Raw genomic sequence first — 27,977 nt, forward strand, 5'->3', positions numbered from 1 at the left:
ATGGGACACCTCGATTGTGAAATTTGTTTCTGCCTGCACATTTTTTTTAATGTATGTGCAGCAGACACCTGTAGCTGTTGTAAGTACACTTGTTGAATCTAATAACTGACCTATACTTGAAATAGGCTTTGTGTTGGTGTCTTGCGTATGATTAGATGTTTTTTTGTCTCTCTGCTTGTTGTTTAATGACTAGCCTCCCTATTTTTGTCTTTGTCCCGACCAGGAGCAGTTTGGTCTTGCAATGTTCTGGTTGAGTGGTTTGTATCATTCCTTAGATTTTGCCTGAGACAGCGCATGTGCTGTGTTGCGAAATCTCTTGTAAACAACAAAAAAAGGCTTAAAACTGGTTTAGAGCCTGCCCATTACTTACCATTGGTTGGCATCGATGTCGCTCTTGTTGCCTTACTTCTCAGTGCCTCACCGCTTTCCCTTCTTCCGGTGTTGTCCCTAGTGCTGAGCAAGGACCAACTACAGCTTCCTGTAGCCAGTGTCCTTCCACTGGCCGCACACTTCTGCAGGTACTTTTTATTTTCTACGTTGCACTCTAGGAGAGTGCATGTTTACTGTCCATTAACCTTTCACTGCCATCTGTAGTCTTGCGCTTTCTCCGTACCACACCTCAGTTTTGTGCTCCATGCTTTAATTTTCTTTCTCCCTCTCGTCCCCCTCCTACCCGCCTCCTGCTGTTGCTTCTTCCCTCCTGAGGTCCGTGGTCTTGCCTCCAACCTCCTGCCCTTGTATGTTGTCTGTCATGTCCTTCTCCCGCTCTTCGTCATTTTGTGCCCCTTCTCTGCCCCTTACCGCCGTAGGACAAACAAAATGAACGTAATTAATAAAGCCAAGTAGCTCTTGCATACAGCAGAGATGTTTGGATTTGCCAATATTATTTTCCAGCCATATTGTACAGCTGCTGTGCCACATGGCTGAATGTGAAGGGGAAAAGGCTCTAAAATGCCCCCAGCATTGAGCTCACGATAGCACTTAAAAAAAGCAAATAGATCTTGCATTGGCAAAACCTATTGGCTTTGCCAGGGCTTGTTTATTATTTGTTGTTGTGCACTCCTGTGTTTTTATTACTTTTTCCTCCCACCGCTCTGTCATGGTCCCAATCTCACAGGCTGTGTTTTTTTAAACGTAGTTTATTGAGTTTCATGTGATATGATCATCCGCATGGCTTACAATTTCATTACAGTACCATGACCACCAATATTATTACAACTTTGTTTAGAGCATGTGCAATAAATGTCTGAATTGTGCATCCGGTGAAAGTTTAGCGGTAAATTATTTCTCCAACAGCAAAATCGGAAGTATGAAACTGAAGAAGAAACAGTAAACATTGCCAATTGACCTGTAAGCTTACATATGAATTCCAATTGGTAATGCATTATCTACGGCCAAAGACTTCCCTCTACCCACCTCCTGGCAACCAAGCCTTTGGTTGCAACACAACGCCAGGGACACAACCCAGACTCGACCTTTAGGATAGACAGAATAATATTATTATGCCTATCTATTCAGTTTTTATAGGAGTCTGCCAGTTTGTCTCAAAGATCCGCTATAGAGCGTTTTACTCATCCCCCGGTGTTCCTTGTCAGGTAAAGTAGGGCCCTCTGCTTTTGCCCATTTTTTTCTTTCACCTGCTCTTCCCATCGACACCAGGAGTTGGGGTCCCGGGGGTTCTCTAATGCACTTCAATTTCGCGGGGGGCAAGCACCAGGGCCAGATGCGTTAAGCTGGTATTCAATATTTTTGTTGTTGTTCTTGTTATACACTGATATACAGGCCTAATAGGCACGCCTCATCCCACTGGCTGTGTTAAGTTTATGTATTTTATATGAGCGTTGCTAACTATAAAGTGCTGTGAGACAACTCTGTTTTCCACAATGCACATTCTAACTTTTTTTTCATTTTAATTTATCATTCTAACATGGCTATCCACTTGTATAATGACATATGGATACATCCCAACACACATGCTGCTCATCGTTGGCTATCTTGGAATGGGATTTCTTTGTTAGAAAATACGCCCCAAGATTTTAGACAGGTCGCACATGTGCATCTTTATGTGTACATTTGGTTGTTTGAGGAAAGAATCATTTGTTATACCAATATCTTGCCCATTTAAAGCCGAAACCTATTTATTTTACCAGTGCTTGTTTATCCTTTTTGTTATGCAGCTAGGATTACCTCCTGTTCATAATTCTCTTATAGAGTGTGTTATTTGTTGTTGATTACTCCCTGAATCTTTTGTGCTGGACCACGAATTTTATCCCCACTCCAACTTCAAAAGAGCCATGTCCTCCGAGTTTACAGTGTAACTTTGTGTAAGTACCTTGTTTGCGCCACAGCTCTTCAAGCTGTACAACACTAGCCCAATCGAGGTGCTAGTGGGTCCATGTTTCTCTGCCAGTTTTGTGTGGTCTGCCCCAGAGTACTGTGCGGTAGACTGGAAGCCAGAGCAAGCACACAAGCAGCAATCCTCCCTCCCCATCCACCTAAGGCTGACCCAGGACCATCTCTCCTTCAGGAAGCAACTCAAGACCTGGCTTTTTGAGCAGTAACGGATCCCCCTTCCCCCCCTCCCCCCACAGCTATTATAAAAATATTAACAGTATTTGCACTAGTGTACATGTGCGCATATGTACACATAGCAATGGGTCTCTCTCTTTCCCTTACTGCATGTATTAATGGGACTGTATGTGGGTATGAGTGTTTTTAGTAGCCCGACCAGACCCCTACCATCTTTTGCTTCCCCACTTAGCAACTTACCTCATCCTTGCATTTGCGCACCCAAACCAGGTAATCTTGTGCAGGATTAGTTGAATCACAATGTTTGCCTGTTGTAGGCATCCTTGGTATCAATGTGGGTCTCAGCCATGTGAAAGTTGAAACAAATGTAGTGATGGTAATTCTTAGCATGGTGGGGGACACTCTTTGAAGAATGTTGGCCCTGAACTAGTGGCACTCCTCCTTGACATCTGGTGGGTATTTTTTTATCATAACTGTAGCAATGTTTGGCATATGGGTGAAACCACTAGCAGCCGATGGCCGTACATAGCATGTAAAGCAGAATCTGCCCAAACTGAAAAGTTGTTACTCCAAAACAAAAATGGTGAGCTTTTGTTGACTTGGAAAGCTTTTGTTTGGCAGTAATTTCTTTAGTTATTTTAAAACTAATTGCTCTGTTTGGTTGGGAAATGTATGTATTTTCACAAACTGGCAATGTTTGCATTCCCTAATTATGCTTAAGCGTCATGAATGAGTGATAATTAATACAGTGTTCTGGCAACATATTGCTGACTTTGATTGGTGCAAAAAAGGAATTTGCGCTTGTTTGTTGGTTCAAATGGTTGCGTCTAATCATCTACATCGATGACTCTTTTCATGATACCTGCCACTAAACTTAGTGCAACTTGTCTGTATCCTTCAATGAACTCACCCATTAATCCAGCAATCCATGTTCTCACAGTTTCATTCTATCCTTTCATGTTCTCATTCATCCATCCACTTAAGTACAAACACGTCGGGAAATAAAAAAAAAAGCACGTCATTTTATGAAAAACTGCTAGATCTGTTGATAGTGCTGGTAGTTTTTGCAAGCCCAACACACTGGATTTTATATACTGTGCTATTCTAGAGTTTTCATTAGATTTTATTCATAGTTAATTGCTTGGGCGATCTTTTAAAGAAAAATCTTTTTTTAATCTGCTGCTGTCAATTGGCAGAGCTTCATCTCTTGAGTGACTTTAATTCCTCTCTAACTTTAAAGTGACATCATGCCTTGTCATTATCAGAGTATGTTATCTACCCTTCGTTTATTAGTAGTTAATATATAGCAATTGCATATCCAACAGAAGGGATGCACTTTGCAATCATAAGGTATACATATCACACCTGCAACTGAGGCTGGAACATTTGGAATGGTTACAGTATGAATGTTGATGAATGAGACAAAATAACCTACTTTCTGGTCCAATGGGTGCAGGCTGGTTTTTATCAGGACAATTTGTTGCAAAACATACTTGGTTTAGAATATGAAGCTGCCCTGGAACTTGAAATTAGTGTGACCATTTCATAAACACTCCACCACTCTAGAAAACGTATTTTTTTTGCACCAGGTAAATATGTCACTGGGTCCATCCTATACATCAAACTGTCAAAGGCTTGTTCCTTGATGTAACGTCTGGCTTCTGTTTGAGCTGAAAAGACCGTCTGTTGCATGTTAGAGCAGGGCTCATAGTCGACATGCAGATTTCAGAGATTTATTGTTGCAAGAAAAAGGACTTCTCTAGTCTATACTATCAGCAAATCGAGTGAATATGTTCTATGTGTTGTTGTCGTTACTATTGCCCGTAACTGCAAAAGACATGCACCATGGGTTAATCCTACACAGTTGGATAAAAACCGCAGTAGACAAATGTTCCTGTAAGTATGTCAGATGGATTCCAGTATATAAAGGCTTTAAAGTTAGCCCACAGATTTGATCATTGAGAAAAGGTAAGGCAGGCAGGTAGATGATTGATACATTTGGCATCAATCTAATTGCTACGAGGGCATGCATGTAGTCTCTTTGGTAGGTTTTGTGCTTTTTCGAGAGAAAATGTAAAACCCGTACTCCTGGATTGTGTTCCTCAAATGGAGTGACATTTGATTGCCAACGAAACCCCCTAGTGCAGATTTGAAGACTTTTTACACCAGAATGCCAGTATCTTGGTGTCTTTGGCCATCACTGGGGCTACAAGCTACTTCTTCGGGGTCCAGTCTGAGGGTAATGCAGGTATACTAAGGGTGCCGAGCGTCGAGGGCGGTGTGCCAATTATGCTACCACCCCCCTCCTGTGACCCATGGTGTACCCCTGTTACACCACAAAAGTGCAGAGACCTTAATGCAGGTAGCCTCCTAAACCAGGAGTTATTAGAAGACAGTTTTTCTTCCTAATTTTTTGCACTTTTTTCACCTTTCCTTTTTCACTTTCACGTCCCTAGGTAAGGGTGGGCCTTAGTGTGCCCATACCGCCAGGGTTTAGTACACTTATAGAGTCCTGATGAAGGCCTGGTAACTTTACACCGTTTCAGAGGCAGAAACATGTTGACTGACAATTAAGGAAATAACCACACAATTAACTGTGGACTGCTTTCCTACACACTATTTTAATATTATGTTCTAAGTGATCACATAAATCATTTTTTGATACACTAAAGACATTTTTAATCCTCTCACCACTAATTGTTTATTTCTCACTGCACGCCTTGAACTCACAAATCCTGCTCCGCAGTAGATCTGGCGTTGAAGCACACTAAAGAGGCACTCGGCCTCTTTAGTGCGGCCCGACGATGAAGCATGTCATCACCAGGTGGTGAGTGAGGGCTTTCTTAAACGTCCTGAGTGAGGCCGTCTCCCCCTTCTCGTTGCTACTTCGTGTGGTCTCTTTGATACCATATGACACACTTTTTTTGCTTACAGGCTACAATCTACATGCCAAAGAGAAAAGTACTGGAGGGAATTTTAAAAACATATCCACACTTGTATTGATTACGAAAGTCAGAAATTACTTGAGGCAACTCCATGAGATTTAACTGCTCATCCTGGCAGTGCTGAATGAATTATATGGCTTATATAGAGATTCTTGTATTTTTGTTAGGATTTGTGTGCACAGAAAATGCTTAACAACTCTTCTACTTTTTTAGGGGCTGTAAAATGGATATTGGCTGTAGCAGTATTTTTATTGACATTTTATGTCATATCTCAAGTGTTTGAAATAAAAATGGATTCCAACCTAGGAAGCCTATTTGGTAAGTTATCTGTTTATCAGTTTCTATTACATTTTTATCTTTGTACCCATTAGTACGCCTCTATTTATTTAGGCACACATGGATATTGTTTTAAGCCAATATCTAAACATAGCATTTGTTGCATTTCTCCTTATGCTCCTGAATCTAAGATTACCAACATTTTGTTAAAACCTCAAGCACCCCCCCAAAAAATAGTTTTTAGAATACTTCTTAAACATTGTTAATTGATAATATTTACATGAGTGATTAATAGTTTTGTAGGATTTTTAGGGCATATTATGTAGTTTTAAAATGTTATGGAGACTTTTACATCATTGGGGACTGTATTTCCCTGACCTCAGAGTGGAGAAACCCGATTTGTGTTGTCTCTGTGTTGGAGTCTTCTTTCTCTTCTTACACCTGTACATTTTCTTTGGAGAGTGCTTTGCTCAGAGGGAAGTGAAGGGCAAAATAGTTAACTATTTTATATAGAACTCAGTCACTTGATACATAGATGTACCCTTCATATTCAACAAACTTGTATACAATTTGAAAATAATAGTCCAAGCTAAAGAGTGAACAGTGAATTATAGCACCCGTGCAGCAGATAAGTGAGGAAAGTGAGCAATTACAAAATGCATGAAAACGGCTACAGTGAATGAGTAAGTGCGATTTAGGATTGGCACATTGCAGTTTCAAAAAGTTACATGTTTGTCAGGATACCACCGAAGAATTTCACATCACTGTCGGGGCTAGTAATTATGAGTTAATACTTTTGGAACAGGTGGGTTTTCAAATACTAAATGAACAATGGTAGTAGGGGGGTTGTCATCTGGAAAAAAGGTCCGGAATAGAGGAAATGCACCAGAGAATGAATTGGTGTATGTGGATCTTCATAAATCTGTGACATTCCAGTTGAAGCTTGTTCTTGCTATGGAACCCTTTTTTCTACTAAAAAGTATGTGAAGGCTTGGAAGATAGGATGGGTTATTGAGATGCAGTATCATGTAAGTTATGCATCTCAATTTTATTAGAACTCTCACCTTTGTTGAAAGCAAATGTAATTTTATTAGTAGAAGGGTGATGTGATCACTTTACTGTATAGAAGAAAGAAGTCTAGCCTTGGAATCGAAGGAGTCTTTTGAGAGGATTTAGAGCATTGTGTGACAGTCCTGTCAGATTAGCCTTTCCAGAGTCTTATAGTGATAAGAGCAAGGCATGAGCAGCAGTCTATAAATGATTGGTGGGCAGGAAGTTTTTGATCTTTTTGAGAGACAGACTTTAGTGTCCAGTTGTAGAAGATGGTGGTCAAGAATGCCACCAAGGAAGGTAACTGGGGAGCAGGGAAGGTAAGAAATTTGCGTTTTTTATCTGATTGAAGAGTGGGATCGAAATTGTGTGTTTTGGGAAGATCACATTGAAATCTGTTTTTTGGGAGTGGGGTTTGAGGAACCACTCTTCCATCCTGGGCTGTAAGTTTATAAGAATGATACACAGAGTAAGAGCATTGTATTGAAGCGTATTAAGAGACTTGCTTCTTGTCTGCATTACAAATGATAATGACAATGATTCATAAGATACTTTGCTCAGGGTTTCTATATATACCTGTTGAAGAGTATAGCAGCTAAGATGGAGACTTGTGACTTCCCACAGATAAGCTGTGGTGGATCAGCGATAGTGTAGCCAACCTTTACTATTTCAGATCTTTTGAGAGAAAGGTGGTGGGCCAGGCAAGAACTGAGCGGTTTGATATCCATGCAGTGTTTAAGTAGGGATGTGAAGCATTTGTGATCTAAAGTATCAAATGCAACTCTAAGATGTAGGAGAACAATAAGGCAGCAGTCTCCTCCATTAAGGATTTGATGAACATCATCTAGAATTCCAAGTGAGCCATTTTCATGCACCTTAGAATCGAGGTTGATTAACAAACCAAGACTGTAATTCTTCTAGCTCTTGACTCTAAGTTTTTTTGTTTTTGTTGTTGTTGTTAAACTAAGCGTGAGCATAGCACCATTCTTTTTATTTTTTATTTTTTTTAATGCCACCATGACCAGTTTTGTGTCTGACTTTGGAACAATATAGTTAAAAAAATCACAAAGATCTGAGAGGCAACCAGATCAACTTGTAGTGAAATAACGGCAAAATTGCCAAGCGTGAACAGATGAAGCGAGAGATTATCTTTGAATATTTGAGCCTTTATTTCATATTCTTTGGATAATTAGAATACAGCCAACACGTTTCGCCCATATCTGGGCTCCTTTAGGGCTGCAATATATACAAATATGACTTGCATTAATTCATTTTTGTTAACAACTCCTAACTTTGACCACACTGTTCTATAAGACATTTGCAGAACTGCTTGCGCCCCGCCTTCTTGATGTCTATCAAGAATTGCTGGAATTTGGGGAGCTGCCGCCGGCCATGAGGGAGGCTGTAATCATTACCCTACTGAAACAAGATAAGGCAACAACTCTTTGTGGCTCTTACACACCCCTTCGTTAATTAATATTGATGCCAAAATTCTTGGTAAATTGATCGCTAACAGACTGCAGCCGCTAATGCCTCTCATCACTCGGCTGGATAAATCTGGTTATATCCCAGGCAGGTCGACGGTGAACAACATGCACACATTTTTTTTCTACACTCCACCAAATTGATCTCAAACTCCCGGCCATTGCAATATTTTTGAACGCCACCAAAGCGTTTGATTCTTTGGAATGACCCTTCTTGTTCACCATCTTGCCCAGATTATGCTTCAGCCCTAATTCCGTTTAATGAATTGGCTTACTATAAACCAAATCCACGGCCCGGCTCAAAACAAATGGTTTAATCTCAGACCCCTTTCCCATCAGCCGTGGAACTAGGCAGGGGTGCCCCTTGTCACCACTTATGTATGTGGTGGCAATGGAGCCATTGGCTGCTAGTATTCGCTGGCACCACTGCCTGTGGTCTGGTCTGTACGGATAGAAACTTTATCTCAATGTATGCTGACGACATTACACTATATATTAGGAAACAGGACGACAACCTAAATCCTTTGCTGCGGGAAGTCCTCCGCTTTGGCTGTATGTCTGGCGTAAAAATAAATTGGTTGAAGTCTTCACTCCTACCCCTTATGGATGGCCCACTAGACACCACATTGGAATTCCCGCTGATACGGGCGGATGATGATGTGAAGTATCTAGGTGTCTGGCTCAGCAAAGACCTACAACAAATTTGGCACTTGAATTTTGTTAGATTACTAGACTGGTTAGAAGATAGGGCTAAATTCTGGGCCGCGCTACCTCTGACGCTAGCGGGTAGAATTGCCATACTAAAAATGATTGTCCTCTCCAAATTATTATATCTTTTCGTGAATATACCCATACCATTGGCTCAAACCTTTTTTAAATCTCTGCGATCTCTCAGGATTGATATGGCCTGGGCTGGAGGCCAACCCAGGGTAAGATGGGACATGCTGACTCGCCCACTATCAAAAGGGGGACTGGGAGCGCCTGACCTCAAACGCTATGTGCTAAATGCACAAGCACAATTTCTTCATTATTGGGTGCATCCCATCCCGTTTTCAACCCCATGTGGCCACTGAAAAGGACATAGCTGACCCCACTCCAGTGCATGTGGCTGCATATCAACCCTACTGCAGAAATGCTAACGAAATCAACACAGTTGAACCCTTGCGATGGGCTTGGGAGGGCTTGAGGAAGCGGACAGATGACTCTTTACCATATGCACCCTCCACACCGTTTGCATTCCACCCACACTTTCCCTACCTACATGACAAGGGCACCATAGATCGGGCCTGTAAAATGGGTATATCAATGCTAGACAACCTCTAGCCACAAGGCACGTTCCTGGAACCGCCCACTAGCCAGGATGGCGCGCAGACGCCCCTTTTAGAATAACTTCTATATTATCAATTCATGGCTCCCTGTAAAACAATGCACCCTTCTTTTCCAACATCCCTTGTAACCATGCAGGCGTTGGAACATTTATTGGTCACGCCGTCCTCTTGTAAATTGGTCACCAGACTCTATACCCTCACGGAGGCGCACACCCCATGGACCGCTCCAAAAGCTCTGGAGCAGTGGAGGACGGAGCTGGTAGACATGCCCACAGATGAACAATGGGCATTCTGCTGCTCACAACTACAACACCTGTCCCCATACTATAAGTTGAGGCTTATACATTTTAAATTTCTATGTCGATATTATCGTACCCCCTTACAGTTATTTAAATTAAAGCTGCAGGCAGATTCACGCTGCTGGAGATGCAAACGTGAAGCGGCCACCTTCCTACACATGCCCAGCCGTCTCTAAATTTTGGGGGGAGGTATGTGATACCATACAAGCCATTACTGGACAGACGCTGGAGTGTTCCCCATTAGTTGCACTGCTTGGCTATGTTAAGGAGACCCTGCCAGAGTTGTGCCGCCTCACTGCTATGCGGCTACTACTAGCAAAGCGCAGACTGGCTATACATTGGGGAGCCCCTAGGCACCCTTGAATCCCTGAGTCGATCCGCAACATAGCCTACTATCAGAAACAGCTGGCGACTTTCTGGGACCTCATGCCTATGGATTCTCGCCCGAAAGATATTTGGGAACCCTTCACGACTTAGCTCACGGAAGGGATGCACCCCTCACTGTTGACACCAGGACATCAACAACTGCTAGCTCTCAGGAAACACCCCAGTAGTTGTCTTAGCAGTAGATACTCTATGTATGACACCCTCCCAATGGTAATGCAGATACTTATTGTGGGCTCCTTGATTTGGTAAACTATCATTAACTCGCTCTTGTTTATGAAGACGCCACAATACCCTTGGACTGATCTGCCTATGTGTGTTGTTACCTAACCTTGATGCCCATTGCTATGTTGGTTACTTTGTTGTATCTGTAGTCGCTTCATTTCCTTGCAATGTACATCTGTGCCCCATGATTGTAAGATATCGCCTGTTATTGAGGAATCCTCCATTTGGGATATCAGTGTTGTTATCTACTATGCAATGCATGTCTTTAATCTATGCTTAGGTCATATGTGTCTGACAAAATCAAAATAATAAAAAAAAAATTTAAGACCACTCCCAACTACAAATTGAGATATTAACATTGAAATGCAATCCACCAAAGAAATTATGAACAAATTAGGTTAGGCACCAAAATATTTTATGCACAGTTCTTAAATTCTAAGCAAAGAATATTAATAAGGAAAAATTATATACTTAAGAACCTCATACACAGTTGGATCATATTCACATCAGCTCATTAAGGCAAAACAATCGGTGATAAAATATGCTCACAGAGGACTGTAGATAATAACAGATGTAATCAGCAAAGCGTATTGACAATGCGAGCTGAGCATATCCTGAAATTCATTTAGAGCAAAATATTTTGATAATGCTTATGAACAAAGGAGACCTCGTATTTGCAACATCAGGAAGAATGTTACGGCATTAATTCCAACCCATTCCATCCACCAAACACAGGGAAGTTTTCTCACTTACCATCCAAGAAGACAAGCTCCTTTGTTTCGTGGTTATTCCCGGTGCGATATTTTTTTTATTAGCCAGAAGCTACAAGCAAAACAAGCAAAGAGGATGGAGACATTCACAAATCGAACCCATGCTACCTAAAAATGCTATGTAGCAGTTAAGGATTAGAATTCATAAAGGGCTAACAAAACCAATCATCTCGAGTTTAAGACATTATGTCAAAGTTACAGAATGCAAGTAAGCATCCCCTCAAAAATTAGGGGATTTACTTATATTAGTTGCTAATGTCAACCCCATTGATGAACAGAAATGCAGATCATCAAAGTGCCTAGTAAGTGCATATATATACGTTTTGGTCTAAAATCAGCTCAACTCAAAATGTAAAGTACAAGTACAAAACGCAAAGAGATCTAAATGACATAGCTATACGGCTTGATTTCCTCCGCACATGTAAAATCCAAAATCGTGGACAGTGAAAATCTTCAGTGAAGAGCTAACGACAATACAACACAAAGAAGGAAAGGAAAAAAATACTGAAGTGATAAAAAAATGTGAAAGAAAAACAGATAAGAGAAAACACTAATTCACCCTATATGAATGAGTGGGTAACGTAAGCTCCAAAAATCACAGTACCGAACAGTGAAAATATATGTTAAAACCACAAACTTTGAAAGATGGCCCATCAGTCTCAGTCCTATTCGTCCATTAAAAGTTAACAATGCACATCATGTGTACAACGTCATGAAGGTTAAGAAATTAGAATTATTGACCTGAAATTTGATGGCATTAAATAAGTAACAGAATGTCAACTAAGTTGATGCATCCCATAATACAGGGGGATCAAAAAGCATATATACCCTACCTGTGCGATTAGGGTTCTCCGTGCATGCATGTAATTTTAAAAAGCTATAATCGGCATTGCCAGGCTAAACTGTGGAAAAGTCAATAACAGGATAAATTGTTCCTATTGACTATAATATAGCAGACGATTATCACAGAGACAAAAGTAAGGACAAGTTATGAATGAATCAATTAAGACTGTTATATCAGTTAAAAAAATGCTGCCCGAGGGGCTAACACAGACAACCACTTGAGTGTACATGTATATTCATAAGCACACTCTATTTTATACATTGGTATGTTTCTATTCGTATTAAATGGTAATGTGAGAGATAGTATACGGATATCGTATGTTTAAGAAATGAGACCAGAAGAGGAACGCAAAGAGTTGGAGAACCATATAATGGCAGGATTGGGAATCATCCCGTATATTATAAAAAAAAAAAAGGGTGATTCATTAGTTAATAAGGCTGTAGAATCCCACACCCACATGTTGCCAAACCATAAAAGTCATTAAAGTAGGGGTGTTATGATGCTGCTCGCAAGCTAATTCAAAATGTATTGGGTGCTTAACAAGATACACGAGAAAATGTGAAGAGCAGACATTCATAAAACTCTGTTAAGTGTGTGTCCTTGTTAGTAATCCAGCATGACAAAATTATCAGTCGCATCTACGGCAAACCCCATAGTTAATAAAGTGTGTAAAATAAGTTAAATTTGCCGAATAATCAATGTTAGGAGCTTAGTGGTAGAGCTCTTAATAAAACATCCCCACACTCCCGAGCCTCATCCGGTAAAAGAAAAAATAACTGGTCAGTGCATAGCAGGAGAACTCGGTGCGAAATCCCCAAACTTCCTCGTTCAAACGCGTAAGACTCACCCATGTCCGCATCCGGCATCAAATCGACACATGTCTCAATTGGGCAGCGTCAGAATACCAATACCCCAGTCTCTCCTTAAATATTCAAGCCTCTCTAAAGCAGCTAGAGCTGCATATTGAGAAAAAATACAGCGTAACCAAAAACACACATCTGACTTTTTTCGGGCATATTGGATAGGTTCTGGATATAAGAGTACTCATGCCTCCTATTTATTCATGGTGACAGTGTCATCGATAGTCTCATAATAATTTAGCAAAATAAATCGATAATCGTCTGGTATCCCATGTAATAATTAATAACATGGGAAAAATAGAAGGGTCAGTCAAAAACATGAAATGCTGCCCTTCAAACCCAATCATATAAGAAGCAGTGTATGTTCGGTAAAGAATTTAGTTAAAAATTTGAATAGTATGTCATTAATACCAAAGTAAAAATTCCGCTTGAATTACATGCAGAAAGATAAATTGTATGTTTATACTGCCACATATAAAAAATGTAATCGCAAGTGCTTATTGTGTTCAGATAAGCAAAAATAGAAAAGGGGTCGTAAAAGTGAAAACATCTCTTGTTAATTAATCAAAGTTGGAAGAGAAAGTGCCATTATAAAAAAATGGCACAGATGCTCACATGGAGTGAAAAAACTCCATAAATCACACTGATAAATTAGTCAGGCATTGTGCATGACTACTCATAAAGAATCATTAGGATGATGTTAAATGTATTGAAGGTCAATAGACCCTTCTTGATAAAAAGAAGAAAAACAGAAGTTTATCCCAGTAACCGGAAAACCACTGAATGCATGATAGGCACAGATTTTGTTAGAAAACAGAAATTGGCAACAACTCCTTACTTCCAACAAGAAAAAGGTAAAGGCACTATTCAAAAAGAAATGTTGTTTGGGAGATTGAATGGCCTGCAAGAAAAACAGTACAGACATTACATGAAAACAGACTAGTTCATATTCAGTACGTTACATTCAACGTGGAGAATTGAAAACTGAATTCCCACATATAATATGATGTTGTACTCCAGATGTTATGTCGAGTGTATGCATGTGCAGAATTCTTCACAGGAAATGATGGAACTCATTAAGACCCTTTGAAACAGCTCTTAAGTTACAGATCCATTTAGCCTCTAGTTTACGTAGAGATAGTTCCCTGTCGCCTCCTCTTTGATTTTTACTTGACACTTCCAGCAACACGTGATTGTGTGGCAAATGGGTCCCCTAGCCACCATTGTTTGTTTGATCTCTATAGTAAAAAAAACCTTTGGTTTCATCCTGCCAAATTTGCTGAAAATTGGCCAAAAGAAGATTTCCAAACATGGGGTGGCAGGGTTCTTAAAATAAATGTTTTTCATTTAACATGTATATTGCAATGAAAGCAAACCACATTTGTTAGGAAAGTATTACTTGCCATTATTTGTTTACTTTTATTGGTTTGGTGTATGTTTGCTAAGCCTTTTTTCAGTTATCAGCAAAAAGCACACTGTGCACATGTTCTTATCTTGAAGGTTTTAGAAGCCATTTCCTAAACAAAACCACCCTTGTATGCAGACATCAGCAAGACGGACAAAAGAGTTGGGTGGTCTTGGCAAGCCCACTAATGCAGATCTCTACTGTCTTCACTCAAATGACCTGACTAGAACTCTTGAGCTGTGTGTTGCTCACTTCTGTGCCCCTATTAAATCTCCTGCCATGCCCAAAGTCAAAGGATTCAGGGGGTGAGTCATTGGTCCTTGACAGCTTCCCTGTTACAATTGTGACCACTATGCTGTGTCAAGTCTAATTGCCCCACACAATGCATCAGGGTACAGGTGCCCTAGTATCATGCTTGTGATTGAAAGTGGTGCACTAGGTCCGATGGCAGCTGTATCCTATTCCTCATCTCTGAAAAAATTTGTGAAAGTGGCTAAGGACTGGTGAATCTGTCCTAGTGTCACATTATTATTATTATTTTAAAGGCACAAGTTTCCTCCAACCTTGCTGCTGTTCTTGGGTATTGGTGGAAAAGTTAATGTCCACCCCCCCCCCCCCCACACACACACACACTCATTGCTGCTCACTAATGCTGCTGTCATTCAGTATCATTTTTGCTTGGTGACCTTGAGTTAGTCAGGTTTTACTGCTTGGGTCCATTAAGGTTGTCAGTTCTCGAAATACTGATGAACATTGTTGTCTGAGGCTAAAATTAATTCTGGACACTTTAAATGGTTACCTCTGTCTGGAACTTTTGAGTCCTATTATTAACATTCATCGCCTGAAGCTCATTACTGCTTTAGTCATTATTGTGTATTACTCACAGGGACATTGCACTGGCCATTTGTGTTTTTTTCTGCCAGGATCCATTCATGATAGTTTCAGCCAAGTTTCATTTATGCTCAATATACCATCACCCCGTTGAAGCTCCTCCTTTCAGTTGACACAACCATTAACTTTATCAAGAATTAACTCACTCATACTGGATTGAATGCACAACGTCACCTGCCACTGTACAAGGTTAAAGCAGTTTCCCAGCAGTCGTACAATCACTTCCTGATAAAACCACCTTTGTACTGCTGACTGTGTACAGATACTGGGCACAGACCAATATCATTTGACTTTGTGCTAGGCAGCAGACTTAAATTACAATAGCATCTTAAAATCCTGGCTAAAATCACTCCACACTAAGGGGAGAAAAGCACCAATGTCCATCTGATACTGCTGGAAAGTATTCCATCTTTGATCCCAGAACTATGTTAATCTTTCAACTTGTCTTGACTGATCTCAACCTCTGACTCTTGAGTATAGTACATGTTAGACCTGGCATCTTTGGCCTGGTTTCCCCAGTCTTTTTGCCTCTACCTCCTGTATTTTTGATGCTGTGCTGGATTTCGTTTTTGCTGGTATAGATGCTTTGGGCACTTTGTCTCTGCTGATCAGTGTCAAAGTGCAAGTGCTCCCTGTGTAAATTGTTATTGTGATTGGTTATCCATGATTGGCATATTTGTGTCACCAAGACGACCTAGTAAAGTGCACTGAGTGTGCCAGGGCTGGTGATAACAAATGCTACTAGTGGGCCTGCAGCACTGATTGTGCCACCCACATGAGTATCCCTAAAATGGTGTCTCAGGCCTGCCACCGCAGTTCCTATGTGCAGTTTGTGAACTACCAGGTCCTCTTGGTCCGTGTCCCTACTGACCAGGCCTAACCCTTCCCTTTCTGTACACTTGGTCACCCCTATGGAAGGCCCAAGGTACCCCCTTGGGCAGGGTGCAGTGTATGTGAAAGGTAGAGCATGTACTAGTGCAGGTGACATGCTCTGGTAGTGAATTACAGCCATCTTCGTTTTTCACTATTGTAAGGCTATCTTGCCCCATAGGCTATCATGGGGAATGCTGGCAACAGTGGCTACCAGCCTATCTTCTCATAGGAGCAAGATAGGACATAAAAGTCTGGTATCCCTGAACTCAGAATTTATTAACGCATCTTTTAAGAAAGGTTGTTTTAAAAATCCTGTGTTTGAGAACAGCACTTTTAGAAAGTTGCTGTTCTCTTGTCTGACCTTTCTGTGTGCCTTGGCCTGTTTGTGAATTGACTGTCTGGTTTGTGAATGACACGGGCTGGGTGGCTCCCAGAGGCTGAGTGGGCCATCCCTGGGCTGAATAGCTCCATCTGGAGTGGTGGGAGGGGGTAGCACCTGGGCCTGAATAGGGCTGTGCCTGCCTTCCACAATGCTGGCTCCACCTCCTGCTGGGCGCTGACGACCCTGCCCCTCTCTCTGAAAGGAAAGGAGATGCCAGGAAAACAAAGTGGTCAAGGAACACCCAGAACTGGTTCAGACCGGGCTCGGAGCCCTCCTGCACAAAGGGAACAAAGACTTTTAGGGGTATAAGTACAGGTCCCCTGACTACAGAAAATTAGATAATCCTGGAATCAAGAAGGAACCTCTGCCAAGGAGAAAGCTGAAACTGACGAAGGAAGACTGTCCTGCTGTTGCTCTGCTGGACTGACCTGCTGTTGCTTTGCTGCCAAGGAGAGGGGAAGGACTTTGCTTTGTGCTGTGTCCCCTTGCTTGAAGGAATCTTCTCCAAGAGCCTGAGAAAAGCTGTCATCCTGTTAAGAAGTCCCAGGAACAAAAGGACTTCACCCCCAGCTTCCCTGAGCTCTGCTGAGAGAGTGCTGTCCTTCCTGGAGTGCTTGGCCCATGTGTGGTGCCTCTGGAAGTTGTACCTGGGTTGGGAAGCTGGAAACCAAGCTTTAAAGATTTTTCTGCAAAGTGTATCGCATCGCTTGCTTGCGGAGCGCATCCCCGTCAGTGCGAGGAAATTCCCGCCGCTGCGAGGGTCGAAATCGTCGCAGCGCCTGTTGCCGCTGCCAGAGTCCTCGCATTCTTTGTTTGCGGGACGCACCAGTCCGGTGCGGGAAGATTACCATCGCTGTGAGTATTGTTGTAGAGCCTATCGTCACTGGGTGAGATCGTCACACCGCTTGCTTGCGGACCGCATCACGTCGCCGCGAGAATCGTTGCAGAGCCATCGCATCGAAGGGCCGCAAGAGGAGAAGATCGCCGCTGAGCCGCGCACTGGAGATCGTCGCCGCCCCGCGCACTGGAAATCGTCGCCACCCCGCGCACTGGAGATCGTCGCCACCCCAAAGATCGTCGCATCGTACCTTTTTGCGAGCCGCTTCCACCGACACCTGTGCACCGGAATCCACGCAAGGTATTAAATCTCTCCCCATACAGACCGGAGTCATTGCAACGCGCCCGCTGCGTCCTGCGGGGTTGTAGCATCGCCTACCCAGGGTCACAACCTTAAGAACACTATTGAAACCATATTCTTGAACTGTGTATGTTGATGTTTTGTCGTTTTGGTCTTGTGTAGTTTTGATTAAAATACCTTTATTTTTCTAAACTGTTGTGGAGTTAGTTTGTGGTGTTTTCACTGTGTTAGTGTGAGTGTTGGTACAAATACTTTACACATTGCCTTCGATAAGCCTTGCCTGCTCGTGCCAAGCTACCCAGAGGGTGAGCAGAGGTTATCTAAGAGTGTTTCCTCCTTACCCTGACTAGAAGCAAGGGTCCCTATTTGGACTTTGGTACCTACCTCTGCCAACTAGAGACCCCCAGTTCTAACAGTACAATATTCACAGTGACAAGATTCTTCTTTCTCATTCTTCACCAGACTGACCGACCATCTGCTTCTGCAGAATCTAAACTGGAAATAGTTTGTGCACAAAGTTTTAGTAATGTGAGCCTGTACAACAGTTGATAGGACTGATCATTTCCCAGTCTTTAATTTGTACTCTTCATCTCCTCTTCCATGTCTTACCGGCCTTTTTCTTTTCTCTCCTATCCATCTCTCTTAACTTGCCCCCTCCCTTCTTCATAGACACCTTTCTTGTTTTACCCTTACCACCTGTCTTATACGCTTCACAGCCCATCAGAACACTTGTCTGTAATTAAACCTTTTATTTATATGATGGTTATTCTCTCCTGAGATACATATATAGTAAGCCCTGCTTCCTCAACAAGTTACCGGTCTACTATATTTTTCTGGTGCATTGTAAATGTATGTATGTATGTAGTTCTTACTACTCCTGATCTTGTGCTGACATGCTTCTTGGCGAGTAGCATGCTACTCTGGAATCCAATGTTAGTGGTTAATTTAGTATTTTTTGATAAGTGAGTTTAGTCATCTGCTTTTAGAACAGTCTTCCATTACCTCACTTTGGGGTGGAATCAGAGAAAGTTAGAGGTCACCCATGGAAATTGTTGGCTGTCTATTTCGAATCTAATGGCCAAAAAACCTCTGCTCTGCTACCCTCTACGTGACTCTTTTGAACTATACTCGCAATGTAAAGAACCTGAAAGGAACTGTTTATTTACTGAGTTCAAAGATACTCTGAGCAAGAGATCTCAAATGCCATTAATGTTTATGTAGGTTTACCCTTATTACCCCTTGAAACCATTGATGCTAAAAAATTGTCTTCTAAGTTACAAGAAAAATAACATTTGTGGAACAAAATTACTTAACATTTAGTTATTGTTAATTGTAGGTGAATTGTGCCTACAACACAAATCCTCTAAAGGCAAGTTATACACAAGCTAAGGTAGTAAAGTGACTGTACGTGTAAACAAAATGTACTGATGAAGGCACGCAACACCCATTGACCTGTATGGTCTTCAGAACCCCGAGCCTGTCAGGCTGCTGCTACTTGACTGAAGCAAACACAATGAGATGATGGATGGAGCACTGAAACTTTTCAGACACTCACCCCCAGTCACAGATATGGGTTGAATCCATCATCGGTCTTTAGCTATCTTTGCCACCCAAGTTCAGACCCAGTCGTATGCAAATCAGTCTTGACCCTGGTCCTCATGATCTATTTGACTGAAGACAATTCTTATCCATCTTCTGGAAGGGCATTTTACAGCTTGTCAGCCCTCCTTTGATCTTTTCTTGTTTACTTTTTTTTGTGTCCATGGTCACACACTCTGCCTACTCGCATATTAAGAAGAATTTTCCTTGCCCACCTAGTGTCCCGAGGTGGGTTTGAAATCAACAGGGACCCCATTCACAAAAACATCTGGGAAGCAGGCGAGGAGGATGGGTGAGGATGGGTAGGGAAGGAAGGGAGGGAGGGAGTGAGAACTCAAGAAGGCAGAAACCGACTATTCATAGCTTAATGAGATTTAGGCAACTGCAGAAATTCTAAACACATTTCAATGTGGATTTGCACTGGTCAACACTTATTATTTGTGAAAGGTAAACCTCTTTATATCCTGTCAAGGTTTCCTTTCTGCCTGTTATCTAAAGCTGTATGATTTATTAGCTCAGTATCACTGGCCAGACCTGATTTAAAGGCGCTTTTTATGTTTTTTTATTTTTTATTTCTCCTTGGATAATTTGAATGGTCTGCAACCATTAACTCCCCTGTAAGTTATACGGCGTGCCACTCTTTTTGGAAACATATGCCATCACTCACACAACACAACACAGCACCAAAGTCTGACAGTACGCTGAGCATTGCCACTTCAAAAACTATACACTCAAGAAACCGTTATATCCTACCTTTCAGCAACAGGTCACATTAGGCTCACTTACTGGCATGGTCATCATCATTATCACACAGTAGAGCACCAAAATCTTCTATTTGGTTTATAGTTGCAATGTCAACAGCATCTCCTCTCACAAACATTCACATCAGAACAATTCATAATATGAGTGTTTAAGCCATAATATGAGTGTTTAAGCATAGCATATTGAAATAGCACACAAAATGGAGTTAACTTATTTTAATGGGCTCATAATGGCTTCTAACTGAACAGCCTCTCCAGGCCACACAGTGGACCACTGTGTAACTGAAAGTAACAAAACCTACAAGAATGTTCTTTGGTATAGGCATTTGTACACCTAGGGAAATGGGAATGTTCTCTTCTTATCTCTTCACCATCGCCGACCTTCTCCTTTTAGGCCTTCTCCGATATTCTCCACCACACAGCCCTTCCTCTTCCCTAATTATCCCTTAACATTCCATCACCTGTATTTCCGTTGCCTTTTTTTAATTTTTTTAAACTTCCTGATTTTTTTTTTAAAGAGATCAAGAGAGAACGCGAGTGAGAGAAGCCCAGTCGTGATTACAGCAGGAGAGTTGTCTCTTGTACCAGCATCCCATCCTGCAAATAGTGTTGGATGCTAACAAATGCAAAGTGAATGGGACAATGACTTTAAAAACCTGTGGTTAAACTGCTGCCACTATTCCAGAACTTTCTTTATGCCTTAATATATTGTATAAAGTTTTAAATTCCTATTAGGCTGAGGCTAATGCAACTGGCTCAGCATGTTTTAGATTACTCTATTTGCCACTGATAATCCGATGCGTTAAAACACAAAATTGCATATTCTGCGCCGATCTGCTGGCTCAATGTGTAATGAAATGCTACATCTGCTATTCATCTTACCAAATTTCCTACACACCTTTGTCAAACTTATTTTTATTGTCATTTTTCGCTTCATAAACACCATACACAGTAATACAATCAATCATTTTCTTTGCAGACGTTGTGAAGCTATTTCACAGTACAGATTCAAACATGAAAGCTGAAGAGTCGCCCCTTTGAATGCTAAGACACGTATTAAATCCATTATATGGTTCGTTTCCATCTATTACCCATAAAATACCCCCCTAGTGTCCCATATATCCTGAGGCTAAGATCTCCTTGAGCAATTGTCGTGGTACCGTCCGCTATTGTATACCAAGGGAGATGTGTGTCAGGGAGGGATCCAAAGTTAGGATACAAAAGAAGATAAAGAAAGAAAAAGGAAAATCAGAACTTAAAATGGTAAGGCCTAGTTGAGGACCTGGGAGACATCGGGTTGTAACTATAGCTGTGGAGTGGGCTCTAGCAGAAGTGATGGCATCACTCAGAATTGGAAAAGATACAGGGCCCTGACTCTTGAGGGGCAGATAGTTAACGAGAGCCTTTTAGATAAATAGCTGACTAGCAGGCCCCAGAAGTATTCAAAGTCTTTTAATTCATCCCTGGAAATATTGCTCATGCGTTCTATAAATGTGCGTACCATTGTGTCAAGGCTGGTGCCTTTCTTTTTCCAGGCTGTGGCTATGGTCTTCTTGCCTGCCCCCAAGCACAGCCACATTATGGCTTGATCGGCCGTCATTTGATATTTCAGGCAGGGGTCTCGGAGGTCTAGGAGTGCAAAATCTGGGGTGTCTGGGATTGGGGATCCCTGAATCTTTTTAATTTGAGCTAGGATTTCCATCCATAAAGACCGGATTGTCGGGATAATCCTACTGTGTGTAGCGAAAGTCCCCCAGTAGTCCACAACCCCTCCAACAGAGGTCTGATGTGTTTGGAAATATCTTTTTTAGTTTGGTGGGGTTTAGGTACCAGTCATAGAGTATCTTATAGTGTTCCTCTCATTGCCCTAGAGGGTGATTATGTTGTCTAATGTCTCTCTCTACGCTGTTCCATTGTGTCTCTGTAATATCGAGGCCTAGAGTGCATTCCCAGAATTCATGGTGTCGTGGGTGCCTGGATGGTTTGGTATTTAACAGCAACGAGTTGAGCAAAGAAATAGCCCCTTTTACTGTCCAGCGCCCCCTTTACATACTGTTCTAGCACCATGAGTTCCCTTGTGGCTCCTTCTCGGATGTCAGGTTGTAGGACCCAGTGTCGCTATTGGATGTATTGGGATTATTCCATGTGTGGGATGTAAGTCTCTGGCAGTTTTCGAAGGTCAGTATATCCCAGTTATGGAAGATGTCAGCTGAAGTAAGGCATCCCCTCTCTTTCCATGCGTTGAAGGGCCCCGACTGTAGCGTTGAAGGGAATGCTGGATTGTGGTGCATGGAGTGAATAGTGAGGGGAACGTTGTCCAGTCTGTCTGTTTCAATACCGTGCCCAATATTTTCAAGGTTGTCCTAGTAGGTGTGCTTAAGTAGGCATTAGCGGAACGGTCCACACCCGGTTTCCAAAGAACATCCCAAATCACCCTCCTCCTAATTGCACGATCCATGTGTAGCCAGTGTTTATCTCATGTTAGGACTACTCCACCAGGAGTTGCGTCGCTCTGTCATAGAGGATCAGGTCTGGCAGTGCCATCCACCCCTCGTCTGATAACTTCCGTAATAAGTTGAATTGGAGTATCGGTCTTTTATTTTGCCATTTAAATTTCTGGACTCCCTGTAGGTAATTTCTCTCTAGGTCAATGGCCAGGCTCTGTAAAAGTGTAGAAATTTCGGGAGGACCACCATGTTGATGGCATGTATTCTGACAAACCAGGATAAATATAATGGCGCCCATCGCTTAAGGTCTGCTTGGAGCTGGAGTGTGGGTCAGTTGGCTGCAAAGAGTCCCGAAACTTTGGGAGTACGTTTTATGCTGAGGCAAGTTAATTTCTTTTTGACCCATTGGAATGGGGTTGTGGCCATTTAGTGCACTCATCCCTGCTTCTGTTATGATCCGGTTGAGGAAGGATTTGGGCAGGGTAATGCGTAGTCCAGCCACCTCCTTGAAGCTTTTCAGCTCCTCCTGGAGTTTTGTGAGAGTGGTGCGGTTCCGGAGGTTGTAGTAAGATATCGTTGGCGAACAAGGAAATCTTGTGCTCGTGTGAGCCTAAATAAATTCCCTTGATCATTCAATTCTCTCTGATTTTTGCCACTAGGGGTTCGAGAGGAGCGGGCACAGCGGGCATCCCTGCCTCATCCACCACCCCAGCCGATAATGGTCCGAACTTGTCCAATTGGCAAGGATTCTGGCGCTTGGGACAGCAAAGTTGTCCTTTATCATGTTCATGAAGGCCTCACAGAAGCCAAACCTCTGGAGTGCTTGAAAGAGAAAAAGCCAGTCTACTCTGTCAAATGCCTTCTCGGCATCTAGGCCCAGCATGATTGCAGTGACTTGTCTTTTCTATGAGATGTATTACTCTGCGGGCATGATCATGTGTCGGTCTACCCTTAGTGAAGCCTGTCTGAACTGGGTTGATCAGTCCCGGCATTAGGTCCTCTAAGCGGGTGGCCAGAATTTTGGAGTATAGCTTAGCATCTAAGTTGAGGAGGGCTATGGATCGATAAGAGCCGCATTGTTTTGAATCTTTCCTGGCTTTAGGGAAAAAACTGTAAAAAGTGTCTCGTGCATGGATTGTGTCACCTGCTGGGTATTCGCAGTGTGGTTAAACTGAGAGGTCTGCTGGGGGATCAGTTCTGCACTTAATGTTTTGTGAAATTGTGTTGTCAGGCATGGTGATTTGTGCAGTTTTAGTCCTGCAAGCTCCAGTCGCACTTTTAGTCCTGCAAGCTCCAGTCGCACTTCTTCTTCTGTTATGGGTTCTCCTAGTTGTTCATTGCGGGAGTTCTACCGCTTTAAGGTAATCTGCTTGTGCTTGTAGGTTGGGATACTTTGCTGTGTGCAGTGTATTGTAAAAGCCCCTGAATGTGTGTGCTTTCCCTGAATCATTCTGGGATGTGATGCCAGCTTGGCCTTGTTTGCCCCTGATGTATTGCTTCTCTCTCTTGACCCATAGCTGTCAGGCTGGGTGGGATCCCACCTTGTTGCCCTGAGCGTACAAATTCTGTTTAAGCCTTAGCAGTGTCAGTTCCGCTCTGTTAGAGTAGATTGCCTGCAGTTTCCCTTTTAGGGCTGTCACCTTTCTCTGTAGTGTCAGTATCGGGTTGGCCTTGTGGGTGTGTTATAAAACTTTCAGTTCTCCTTCTAAGTTCATTCTTTCCTCCGCTTTCTGTTTATTGAGGGCGGACATCAGTGTTATGCATTGGCCCCTCATCACTGCCTTGAATGCGTCCCATGTGTTTGCCAATGACGTGTCCTGTGGGTCGTTTAATTGGAAGAATTCTCTGATGGTTGTTTTAAGTGCGTCCTACAGTGTTTTATCCCGAGCTAATGGATTGGGAAAGAACCATCTTCTAAATGTCGGTATGGGGCGATGCCACTCCAAGGAGATTGACACCAGTGCGTAATCAGATATGATGATGGGGTGTATGGTGGCGTCCCAAACATATTTTTTTAAGGCTTGACTCATGAAGATGTAATTGAGTCTGGAGTAAGTGCAGTGAATGTGAGAGCAGGTGTAATCTTTGTCTTCATGTCATCTGTCTCTCCATGTGTCCTTCAGGCCCATTTCCTGGATTGTTTGTTTTACTTGTTTCGGAAAGCTCCCTGTGGGTTGATAAGCGTGGCTCAAATCCACCCGAGTGACTTACAGCACTCACCTATTATTACCCAATAATAAGCCAGCCGGACAGTGGAGAAGAATAAAAACAATTAGTTTTATTAGGCCATAAGCTCCCAAATGAGAGGGCCCTGTTCGACCTCACCCCTAAGAGTGTGCCGAGAAGGACTAACTCCCGTCATTACAGTAACACATTATAATGCGAAAAAGCAGAGTAAGGCACGCCCATTTGTGGAAAAGTACTGAACCCCTGAGATGGTGAACAATGGTCTCATACAGTAGGCATCTGCACCTGGGATTGCAACATTCCCCTATCAGCTCCCAAGGACACGGAGCCAGGCTTGAGCATCTCCAGCACATGAGAACAGAGTGATAAGGAGTTTCGCTGGTAGTTTCAGTCACAGTGGGCCGAGAAGTAAAAACTGCTGACATGTGGAATATTCCTATTCCTACGGGAGGGGGGATGAGCAAGTGCAACTCGCACGAATAGGGAAATGCATCAAAATGGTGGCACACAGGCTAAGCTAAGAACACTGAAATAATGTCACACGCATAAATGAATAACTAATAGAAGAATATAAACGTAAATGCATAAATGAATATATCAGTAGTTAGACACATTCTGCTAACTCATAAGCATAATGTATACAGTGGGCGGGGCATGGATAAATGAAACCTATCAGACCCTCCTTTTAGCAGACTGTGGCTAACTTTATTAACTAAAAGGAGAGCCTTTACATCAAATTCTAAGGGCCAGCATAACATGTTAATCAAGAACATCATCATCGATAAGCATCAGCCAGCGGGGATCATAAAGTTCAAGATCATTGGAAACAGGGAATTGTTTTGACCGTTTTTTAGAAACTCGTATGTTACTGGCACACATAGAGCAGCAGGGAGGAAGGCAGTACACGCAAAGACAACATGTCAGAAGGACACCAACTACTCCCACTAAACCCATCAGTATTTTCCAACCCCAGGAGGAGAAAACACCCCACAACCATGTCTGCAAGGACCAGGTACCTGTGTCCTGATGGAGTTCGGCTGCCAACCTATGGAGTTTCTGTACAGCTAAATTAACCGTCGGGGCGGAGTCAGGGATATACACACAGCAAGAGTTCCCGATGACGCGACAAGCTCCACCCCTATCTGCAAGGATGACGTCAAGCACCATCCGATTTTGGATCGTGAATAATCTCATAGCCTGCATCTCAAGAGACATATTTGCTGCAATGTCAGCCTCCGTAGTCACCACCTTTTCCATCACCCTCGACAGACGCCTAATGGCTCTACTATTAAAGATAGGACCCCAGAATGGTAACAAACCCTTCGAGAAGTCTGTGAATTGTTGCCCAGAAGTGTCCGTCTGATCGACGTCCTCCACCTGGAGGTCCCTCCTTTTACGCAGTCCTTCCATGACGGCAAACCTTCGGTGAGTTTTATGATAATCTGAAGGTGCCACATAAACAGGTGGGAGTAAATACGCCAAGTAACATGTTCCACCCCAACCCTCAGGCAACCACAAATACCCATTATCTCCACATACAAAATAGATATTCGGGGGGGTAACCATTGAAGGACTGAGGGGCAGGCGAATCGAGGCAGTCACATTGCAAAGGCTGTCACCCACTTTAATCGGACCTCTACCCTGAATACAGAAATAAGGTGAGGGCCCTACTGTCGCTAGGGGTACCAGAGAATGACTAGTACTATTTGCTGCAGGGGGATGTCTGTATGCTAGGGAAGAGTTCAACTGTAGAAAACTCTCTCGCACTTTGTCAGTGTCATTAGGCATCGTGAATCGTTCTATCTTTTTCGAACAGGTCTCGAGGAATTTTTGGTCAAAACGTCCATCAGTATACAACCGTCCAAGGGACGAAGGGGGCAGAGGGCGTACTCGCATTGTCAGTGTTGACCCACTACCAGGGAGTCGTGGGGACAGAAAATCAGGCTGCTGAAAGAACTTTACCATGCCTATCAGGGTATACCAGCCCACACAGCTATTCACAGGAGTCAATTGAAGTGCCAGTAACCTGTCCTTCTTATATGCAGCAGAAGGAAGCAACCCGCATACCCAACAGTCTGTCACATTATACACAGCATGTGCATGATGCAAGGTTTTTATGAAAACATTATCACGATAGCCCTTTCTCATACATTGTTCACCGTAGTCAACAGTGATCATATTATGCTCTGGCAAAGTAGAGGGAGTAGGAACCAGCTTGTGGACAGGGTAAGCTTCATCCAGAAAGAACAATATTCCAAGTATTATCAAAAATATAATAATGAACACCACAATAGCCACAATTTTGCCTTTTCGCGGCAGAGCATGCCATGGGAAATCGGGTTCAGATCTGCGAGGATAGGACGGCCAAAGGGATACATGTCTCCTAATGAACGGACCAAGTGACACCCTAAAAGTTCAAAACACTAGGGGCTCTACTAAAAAGTTCCAGACACTCCAAAACCGGCCAGAGGGTTGCTTCGCCCTTCAAAGGGCTCTTCTCCCTATGTCCGTTAAAGCCTCATAGGCAGGCTTTTCAGTCTCGCAAACCCTAATCCCTCGACGGAGTCGCACAACTGCAGCAACTCAGGAGCACTGAACTTGGGCCCACTCACAACTCTAGCGTCCCGCTCAGCAGTGTCTCAAGAGTGCACCAGGGCTCTTTCAACAGTCCATCCCTATCGCTAGGCTAACCTGTTCAAAATAGTCCACTTCTAATCCCTATCTCAGCCCTTCTTCCAGTGCTCAGTTCTTTCGCCTCTCTTTTCTGGGCCGCAAGTTATAACAAGTGCTCCCTCGCACTTCAGGATCTGTGAACAGAATTGGTGAATCACTTTCAAAAGGGGTGGCTTCCGTTGTTTGTGCACTGCGACCAAAAGAAGCCTCGCTACTTGTACTCAGGGCTGGCCTCCGCGCGCTCTCGTTGTGTTCCCCCTCTGTCAGTAAAGCATCAGAGAAGGGGATATATCTGGGCACACACTCGGTCTTGTGATCTGCAACGCCACCTCGGATCCACGCATCATAAGGTAGAGGTAGAGGAACTTTCTTCACATGGGAGGCGTGCGTCCACGCCTTCCGACCCTCCACTCGAAGTGCGGTGCGGGTGGTGAGGAGAACCAACTTTGGTTCGGACCATCTAGGCTCCAGACAGGACTTCCGCTGGTATTTCTTCACCACGACCCAGTCCCCTGGGTGGATGTCGTGGCCCGGCCCCTCAGGCAACGGCTTCAGTGTGTCTGCTACCTGCTGATGAATAGAACAAAGATCTTTAGTCAAAGCGTACAGATAATCTGTCAACAAAGG

At 42.9% G+C, this 27,977-nt stretch overlaps 1 protein-coding gene and 1 long non-coding RNA gene across 4 annotated transcripts in view; one reads left to right on the plus strand and one right to left on the minus strand.

Moving 5' to 3' along the window:
- The window catches only part of FAM3C (FAM3 metabolism regulating signaling molecule C), a 429,441-nt gene that overhangs the window by 40,063 nt on the left and 361,401 nt on the right, over window positions 1–27,977 (plus strand). For both annotated transcript variants that reach the window (XM_078680653.1, XM_078680664.1), the window contains exon 3: window positions 5,688–5,792. In XM_078680653.1, the coding sequence (XP_078536779.1) occupies window positions 5,688–5,792 (105 nt within the window). The remainder of the gene's footprint in view (window positions 1–5,687; window positions 5,793–27,977) is intronic.
- The window catches only part of LOC144822788 (uncharacterized), a 180,796-nt gene continuing 177,567 nt past the window's right edge, over window positions 24,749–27,977 (minus strand). For both annotated transcript variants that reach the window (XR_013608694.1, XR_013608695.1), the window contains exon 4: window positions 24,749–27,920. This is a non-coding gene — a long non-coding RNA (uncharacterized LOC144822788). The remainder of the gene's footprint in view (window positions 27,921–27,977) is intronic.

The sequence above is a fragment of the Lissotriton helveticus genome, chromosome 1_1 (assembly GCF_964261635.1).
Source record: "Lissotriton helveticus chromosome 1_1, aLisHel1.1, whole genome shotgun sequence".
NCBI classification, from domain to species: domain Eukaryota; kingdom Metazoa; phylum Chordata; class Amphibia; order Caudata; family Salamandridae; genus Lissotriton; species Lissotriton helveticus.